At 40.5% G+C, this 9,389-nt stretch overlaps 1 protein-coding gene across 1 annotated transcript in view; it reads left to right on the top strand.

Moving 5' to 3' along the window:
• LOC108792971 (lysosomal alpha-glucosidase-like) overlaps nt 1–9,389 on the top strand; it is a 62,703-nt gene that overhangs the window by 42,921 nt on the left and 10,393 nt on the right. The window contains exons 12-16 of the mRNA XM_018563866.1: nt 814–947; nt 1,032–1,183; nt 3,419–3,567; nt 4,223–4,364; nt 8,759–8,857. Of these exons, the coding sequence (XP_018419368.1) occupies nt 814–947; nt 1,032–1,183; nt 3,419–3,567; nt 4,223–4,364; nt 8,759–8,857 (676 nt within the window). The remainder of the gene's footprint in view (nt 1–813; nt 948–1,031; nt 1,184–3,418; nt 3,568–4,222; nt 4,365–8,758; nt 8,858–9,389) is intronic.

Genomic DNA, 9,389 nt, shown 5'->3' with positions numbered 1-9,389 from the left:
TGGTTTAAGGGGGTAAGCAGAGATCTTCGGTGGTTGAGTAAGTGGTGCCTGCGCAGACCTCACGCCAAAGAATAGGTTACAGAGAAATTGTTGTTTATGGTGATAATTAATGTTTGAACGGAAATTATATATTTAAAGATATTTTATAATAAACGGCTGCTACAGCCATTTTATATCCAACCTGGTGTGGTCCATTATTTAAGGTGGGCATGGGTCATGGAGGGGTTAAGGGTTGTAGTCAGCAGTGGGTGGTTGGGTCATAGGACGGCTGTGCCTTACCCTGTCATGAGTAAGGAGCACATAATACCCCTGATCATTCACAAAATGTAAAAGTGTAAATAATACAGAGAGATTTGACAAGTTTTTTTAAATCTAAAAATAAAGAACCCCTACCCTCAAAAAGAGTCACATGTTAAACATTTATCATCAGTTACATCATCCAACTATGCACATCCTCCGCAATCACGTTGAATGACGCTTGACGACCGTTGAAAGAAAAAAACCTGCCAACTGACACATCCACACGCGATGGGAGAATACTATGGAATGACAGCTGAATGTAAACAGAGGGGCAGCGTATACCCAGTGATGACATTGACCAAAAATAAACCTGTCTATTTTTGGTCAATTGCACCGACTATACATTGCCCCTTTGTTTACATTCCACTGTGGGGCCTTGAGCTGTGATTCAATTATATTTTAAAATATGTTTGTTTTTTTTTTTATTATTTTTTGTGAGTACATTATTATCATCATCATAAAATGTCTTGGTAAAAATAGAATTCTAATGCAATATTTTCTGGTTTGTATCAGTGCATTAGTGAAAATCCGTAACAAACGTCCTTTTGTGATCTCTCGATCCAATTTCCCCACTCTTGGGCGCTATGCTGGACACTGGACAGGAGACTTAGAAAGCACCTGGGAGCAGCTTTACTATACAATACCTGGTAAACTAATCTTGATTCTACTTTAGAATCCATGATGTTCATTCACCTTGATGGCAATCTTTTAATTTGCCACTTTTTTTTTAGCTATCGTACTGTGTAATATGTACGGAATCCCACTAGTGGGGGCAGATCTCTGTGGATTTGTAGGGGATGCCTCGGAGGAGCTATGTGTACGCTGGAGCCAGGTTGGGGCCTTTTATCCATTCATGAGAAATCACAACACTAAAGATGCAAAGGTAAGGATCAGAACAAAGTTGTAACTGCCTGAGATTTTTATATTAATATTAACTGTATAAGTGCCTTTCTAAAACCAAATTTAGTGTATGCAGCTAGGCTGTAGGAAGCCTGAGCTTTGTTTGTTATCTAGGATAGCAAGGTTTCTCCTAGACTCAAGGACCTTTCTTACTCCTTACTTGTGTGCCCCAGTAGGTAGAGTGAGCAGATACAATGTATTGGGTAGTGAAAATGTATCCTGCCCTGGGGTTTATGCCAGCGGTCTGGGCTAGAAAGACCATAAATATTTGTGGAGACCTTCTAGAGGGTCCTTTCCCTTCCCAGCTTTGCCTGCAGAGGATGTAGTGGGGGAAGGTCCTTGTCTCCTAGGCAGTTGCTTAGGGAGGCTATTATGGTGGAAAGGTCCAATATTTCCCTTCCAGGCTCTTTGCCCAGAGGAGGAAGCCAGAGCCAAGAAAAGGTGTTTGTTCTCCTAGATGCCTATTTGGGCCCAGAGTGTCCTTAACTGTCCTTTGGCAGAAGCCTAAAGAGTTCTAACCTGTCCTGTGGCAGAGGCCAAAGATGCCAAAAGGTAGCCACCCATCTGGGCTTACAGAATCTACTCTGGTCTGTAGCAGTTCTGCAACTGACCTGTGACAGACGTCAAAAGATATTGGAATAAATTAGTCAGTCTATGCCTAAAGAGTTCACTAAAAACTCTACTGAGTGAGTAGAATTTTTGCTGATATTTGTGGGTATCCTCTACCCCTAATCCTCTCTCTCCAAGACAATTGAGAAAATAAACTGGTACAAAAAGCTGGAAGGATTTAAAGTATGTTGCTGTTCATTGTGTGTGTGTGTTTAGGTTAGTAAATCACCCCCAATGAGTGTCTGGGTGAAGCAACAGAGCAGGTCGCCACTAGGTATGGCAGGAAAGACCCCTTTAAATTCCAGCAACTTTAGAGTGGGTCATAGCTACAATATCATGCAGACCTCAGTTTGTGAAATATTTACCCTAACTAAAAAGAAATCCAGAGTATTTGTGGGAAATAATAATGAATAGGTAAATATTTACTTTAAAGTAAGCATATGCATTGCCCTTGTAGGCCAAATAATAGATTCACTTAATTGCTGCCCTTTCCCGCTGCACATACTCCACTTGCCTTCCTTCTCCTGCCAATGGGAGCAAAGAGAAATACTCTGTACTTTTAAGTATGGGGGAGAATCTAACCCATTTCTCTGCCTCCCATATTGCAGTGCTGGTGATTGCTCAGGCAACCAGTTCTGCTACATGTGGTTGGAGAGTGAGTCACTAGCTATGTGTAAGCTATGGGTCATGTCTTGGATCTTACACAGAGCTTTCTCTCTTCACTCCCAACAGTGGGAGTGCAAAAGGAAGAAGAGTATGTTTGTTATATGTTGATAGCTGGGAAGACCGTTTGGTTAACAAACCATGTTGCTTTGCCTTAAATGGACAAAGCACATGTTTACTTAGTGTTTTGCTTAGTTTCCCTTAACACTCTATTGTTTGCATTTATCATTTATGTCTAATTTATGTCAAGATTAAAACTCCAAAAAGGTTATCATACAGTTCAAGATGTACACATGACTGTTGTTTGTTGCAATTATACACACTGATCTGCATTCTGGCGAATTTTAATCTGTAGTATTCATTTTCATCATGCATGATTTTACAATCATGCATAATCCAAGTTTATACTGTTTATACAGAGGTTTTAACTATTTGCACAGGCCACAAAACCAGTGGGGGGACTTGTTGCAAACAGGCTTCTGGCGCAATATTCTTTTAATATTTTGGGTAGAGTTCGAAAAGATTAAAACCCTGCCAGACTTTGTTGCTGTCTATGTCTCAGTGAGATTTCTCTTTACTTCCTGTCGCAGAGACACAACAGACAGTTAGTAAAATTATAGCCAAAGTGAGAGAAATACCCTCTAGTCAGTTGTCACCAGAACAGGGGTCCTCATTGGAAGATTTCCACGGATCTCATGTTTTGGTGACAACTGTAAATTTTTCATGTTCCCATCACTTTCTTTCCTATTAACAATGACCATCAGACAAATAGAAAGGCTGATGCTTACCAGCGGGGACCCTGAGAGCTCTGAAAACAATTGTTTATTGCTTCCCTACTCTATCTAAAAATAAGAATTTGACTAGAGATACATTTTTAATTGGTTTATTGTCCACCAAAGGTGCTCCCATCTTCTGCCATCAATGGGTTTTGTTTTCTCTATTTTAGTCACAGGAGCCATATGTTTTCAGCAAAAAAGCTGTGGATGCCATACGAAAAGCTACACTAGCAAGATATATGCTGCTTCCCTATATGTACACATTGTTTTATAAATCCCACATGTCTGGTGAAACTGTGGTTCGAGCCCCTTTTATGGAGTGAGTACCATTTCAGCTTACTGTTCTGTTTGTTTAGATGCAGATTCAAAGGGGGACATTCATTAGTTCTGTTGCATTGCAAAGCAGTGCTAAACAGGGGAAGTGAGACAGATTTAGGCCCCATTTACACCTATATGTTTAGGTGCAATTAGGCATTTCTGCATCAGGAAACTTGCATTTTCCTGCAGCAGGAATCCCTAGTCTGCCATTTACAGTTTATTCAAGTTAATGATCGGGTAACAGCCGCTGCATTTAAACGTCAGCACACCGCATGTAATCATATATAATATGATTACATGCGGTTAGGAATCAATCACTCTCCCTGGACACACAATCGAGGCTTTTTTCCTGATGTCACTGGTTGCCAGGAGCTGGGGGGGAGACCGGCCAGAACATTCCAGGTTGCTACGAGCTAGGCGTGGAGTTGTGTAAGGGCCATACAAATCTCCCCACCCAGCTCTTAGCAACCAGAGTGGATGGGAAGATGTGTATGCGGTCGGGAAGCTGGCCAGAGAATCTCAGGTTGCTAAGAGCTGGGCAAGGAGATGTGTATGGCCCTTATGTCCCGCCCACTTCCTGGCAACCAGTGACATGAGGGGCACAGTCTGCTGTAAATACACCTCTGCCTATTGACATCTCTTTCGTACTCCTTTAGGTTTCCTCATGACCAAAATACATGGACAATTGACCACCAGTTCATGTGGGGAGAAGCTCTTCTAATCACCCCAGTTGTGGAGCAGGGAAAAACCGTAGTAACAGGATATTTTCCTGCTGGAATGTGGTACAGTCCAGTCCGGGTAAGCTTTAATTTTTTTAACTACACCACAAATTAATGTATTGGAGATGAGTCTCTAATCATGCATTTTCCATATTGCCAGGGTCTGTATAATTTATTCCAGAAACATAACTGTCCCAAAACCAAAGAGCCCTTGTGCAAAGTCTAAACAGGGGTCACCTTGTATCTCATAAAATATTGTTAATGGTTCTTTATCACATATGCTGTTAATTTGCAGACCAAAGCAGACTACAAGACCCAGTAGAGGAGAAAACAACAGAATACAAATCTCTATAGTAGTTACAAAGAACAAATACAAGACTTTATGGAAGTCAAAAGCTTTTGGGTGTGGACAGAACTGAGGCCATTTTAAGACACTGGTGAACATGTCTTATCTGGGCCTCCTTTCTATGTTTCAAATTTCTGCTGACACAAAAAATACCACTAGTAATTGTATATAAGGAGTGCTATAGGTTTTCTGGAATTAAAGAGCTCAGTATTCTTGCTCTCTCTCTTTTCAATCTAGTGTTCCAGTTTTTGTTTTAAGTGTGTATAACAATCGTCCACTTAAGCAGACCTAAACTGTTTGTCATCTGGTATAGAGACCTTCATCAGACTTGGGCCCTATTAACAGTGTTGTGCTGCGTTAGTACATGTGTGTTATGGCACGTTTTTACGTGCCTTACATTTAACCATTCTTTGAATCTAATGCACCATAAAAGCACCAAGAGAAGGTGCATGTACTATTTTGTGTAATGCAGATCACTACAAGGCACAAAAGTGTCTTACTGTGTGTTATGGTAGGCTGCAACACATGCCTATTGGCAAAGTGCATTGAAATGCCATTCAGATTGAATGGCACCATATTGCACCAACGTGCATAACATACGCATTATTGTAGCTCGATGGTGTGAACAGGCCTTTACATACAAGAGTTCTAGTAACTGCTTTCAGAATGGAAAAATGAAGCAACTGGGCAGGTCACCAAGATCTGAGATCTTCTTACCAAAGAGGGGTTGTAATACAAACAACCACCAATATATCATATGAAAGCTGAACCTCCCAAGCTTGGAACCCGCAGGCTAACGTTGGTTTCCCTGGGTCTGATGGGAATCCTGAAAAATGCCAGGTGCGCCTTTTGCCGATATGGTTAAAGCAGCCCTGGATAAATGGATCATGGCTAGTACTAAAAAGAACATTGTCTACATTCAACATCAGCCTTTGCTGATATATTTTTGTTTGGATAAAGTAGATGAAGGGGAGAGGTTTATAACCTCTGTCAGGTTTTTATTCGTGTCTGGGAGCACATTGAGAGTTTTTTCCTAATTTCTTGTTCACAGAAACAAAGTGCACAAAATCTCTTTATTTGGGATACAAAAGCCATTAAAACACTTTGTCACAGCGCTAAAGGTTTGAGATATATTGAGAGGAGCTTGCTGTCCATACACCATCTGGTGAGTAACCACCGTTTGGGGGGCTTCAGATCGGGTGAGGAGGAATTGTGGAACTCTCATCAGAACGCTCATATTGATTTTTATATAACTTATCTATTTTTTTCGTATATATATATTTTTTGGTGCAGTTTGTGTTAGTTCACATCACGGACTGAAATTTCTGGAAGGACTTGTGTTTTTTCTTTTTTCATTTTTTCGTTTTTTTCATTTTTTGACATCCTTTTCATCTTTGTATTTGCAATACAATTGTTTGAAAATTGCAATACAATACAACTGTTTTCACTGCTAATTTGCACTTCTTCACATATTTATGAAATCATTTTATTGAATGGTTATTTAATTTTTTATAGTTCACTTCGATATACTTAGTTTTAATATTTTTATAGTGTGATATCCTGTTACATTTATTCACTTATCCTATTGAGGAATGTAGCTTTCCTTTTGATTGTTTGCACATCAGCACTTTTTCAGTCCTTTATGGTACTTTATATTCATTATTGGTAGGTTTTTTTGAAGACTTACACACAGGGTGTCACTCATGTTTTGATCCATATATATTCACATATTTTCATATTTATCTCAAACCTTTAGCGCTGTGACAACACTTTACACTTTCACTTTACACCTCTCATAGCAGCTTTAGGATCATTATTTGACTTTTAGTTTACTTTCCAAAAGCGCAGATTTTTTGTTGCAATCATTAAAACACTTTGCAGCAGGGTAGGAAATAGTTACAAGCTCTGTCACTGAAGGTGGTCATATCTATTTTTTTACGTAGTTTGTATGATCATTGTCATCAAAAATATCTTTAATCAAATGAAAAAATAAATACAATGATGATAATGTTTAACTTTGAATTGGCCAGACCAGTATTTATAAATCAATGCTAACAAAGCCTATAGAAGAGCTTTAATAATTCCCCACAAAAATTTAAAATACCATTTACTCCAGACAAAACTTTTTTTTTGTTTTGAAAAGAACGAGGAAGAGTAAATACTAGTGTTAGGTTTTATTGTTGTATGTGACCCCCATTTAGGAGATTTTACCTCACTTCTTGAGCAAATTAGTTGTCACTTGGAAGACATAGGCGTAACAGACGTCCTAATCTGTTTTACTGAAAATAAGTAAAAGATTGTGACAAATGAGTTTGCTTAGAGCTGGCTTTTAAGATGTAAAAATTAAGTCTTGCAATCATGTCTGGTTTTGTTCCCTGTTGCAATATATTTTAGTGAGCTTTAATAAATGTTAGGATTTACAAATAGCAATCCTCAAGATGATTTAAAGTGTGTATATGTGTGTAATATATACAGGGCTTTTTTTTCCTGGCAGAACTCACCAGTACGCAGTACCAGAACCTACCGTCAGCCCTTTAATTCTTTTTTTTTTTTTTTGTGATATAGAATCGCAAAAAAAAAAACGTAGAAAGGTGCCCTTGCGGCAAGCATTAACCCCCCTGCACGAGGTGATGATGCTCGTCTGTCGCCGTACACTTGCCGTACAGACCATGACCAAGTGTTTCTACGGCAAGTGTACGGACACGGCGCCAGAAGACAAGCGTCATCACCCCATGTAGGGTGACGATGTTTGTCTTCTGGAGCAGGTTACCACCAAAAAACTTCATTGCCGGTGGCCATCTTGCGCATGCTCATTGCGTCCCCACTACCACAACCAAAATGGCCACCAGCATTGAGGTTTATTGTTGGCAGCCATCTTGGTTGTGGCATATGTGTAGTGCTTTCCTGCCCACAACAAAGAAGGCCACCGCGTTCTTTTTGTGGGCAAAAAGGTACCGTGAGTATTGGCACTTTTTTCCCCAGAAAAAAGGTACTGAATAAATATGTGAGAAGTGAGAAATTTTCTACAAAACAGAATTCCTCCCTTTAGACAGTTGTCACCAATTGATTTCCCTTTAAAGAAGAACTATGAGGTGAGTGCTTTTCACTCACCTCATAGTTCTAGCCAACCTGTGACAATGAGACTGTCACAGGTCGGCTCAGTAGATCGGGAGGTGAGCGAACACATACCGGCGTTCGCTCACCTCTCGATCCTGTCACGGCTCTCTGCCATGACAGGGGAGGGGCTGGATTCCACACTCCCCGCTCCGATCCGCCAGCGCTGACTGGCGGAACGGACGGGGAAGGGCCGGGTACAGCTGGCTCTGCCTCTAGATAGGCAGAGCCAGCTGTCAGTCACGCAGCTGGGCGGATCCCGCCACAATTGTCGGGATCCGCTTCAGCGTCTCAGTATACCGCGAGCAGCTGCTTGCGGTATACTGCGGCGTCTCAGTGTACCGCGAGCTACAGCTGCGGTATACTGAGCCTAGGGTGACGGGAGGACGCTAGTCCTCCCGTTACCCTAAGGAGAACTATGGGGAAAAGCCTAAACCCCCATAGTTCTCCTTTAACTCTTGTTCTGGTGAAAAATGTAAAAGTTTGGATTTCCTATCATTTTCCTTCTCAGTGACAAGGGTCACCAGAAAAATCAAATAGGGTTATGGCTATGCATATGCATTTAAGCAGTTTTAGGACCATGGCTATACCGCTCTAAACAGCAGATTTCTTCTTGCTGCACTTACTATGGTCACAGGCTTGCAGCAGCTTTTCCACTTGTTTACTTTTCTCATAAGGACCGTCAAACATTTTAGCTTTTGTAGTGGAAGCCATTTCTTTTCCTTTGGCAGTATGTGCTCTCACTGAAGAAATTACCCCTTTATGTCTTGTACTGCAGATACAAGATGTGAAGAAATGCTCCCTGATATGTTCACAGAAAGCATATAAAAACCTTTGAGGTGCTAAGCCTCCTCACGCTTATCCATAACTAAAACAAAATCCAAGTTTCTAATTTTATTCCCATTTTTATAAATTATGTATTTTTCTTATTCTATTATACAATAACTATATTGACACCTAAAAACATTATTTTTAAATTAATCTATGCCGATCCTATCTAAAATATATTACAGGGTACAGGATTCGAAAGTAAAGGTGAATGGAAAACCTTTCCAGCTCCTTTGGACACTATTCATTATCACATTAGAGGTGGCTATATCATACCTGCTCAGGTAAGTAGACCTTTTGTTTAGCAGAGCTGCTACTAACCTGCAATTCATTAATCCAATATGGGGCCCATGAAAACTCAGATTTCCATATAATATTTAAACACCGAGAGAAGTAAACAAAATTTTTTACAAACTAGCTAAAGTAAGCCTTAAGTTATATGCACATCTAGACATTTCATGTATGACTTGAACTTAACCCCACTCTTCCTACCTCTCAAAGCTCTCTTTTGGTGCCTTAATATGAAAAGCATTTCACTAACAAATAGAAACAGGCATTACAGAGTACCACCAGCCTCAAAGCCCCATTCCAGCCAAAATATGAAGCCACTCCTGCCACTCCTCCCAACTCATGCTGCAAGGATTTTTAGTTTTCTTACCTATGAAGGTATACTCATCTACATCCATGCCTAGGTTCTTCACCAACATTGTTTCTGGGTGAAGGGGACTACTAACCCAGCACTGCAGATGCACCCACACCAGTGGCGTAACCAGAGTTATGGGCGCCCGGGGCAGAATTTTTTTTTCGCCCCCCCCC

Source organism: Nanorana parkeri, unplaced genomic scaffold (assembly GCF_000935625.1).
Source record: "Nanorana parkeri isolate BGI_ZX_2015 unplaced genomic scaffold, ASM93562v1 scaffold706, whole genome shotgun sequence".
In the NCBI taxonomy this organism is placed as follows: Eukaryota; Metazoa; Chordata; class Amphibia; order Anura; family Dicroglossidae; genus Nanorana; species Nanorana parkeri.
This window is presented reverse-complemented; position numbering and strand designations above follow the sequence as displayed.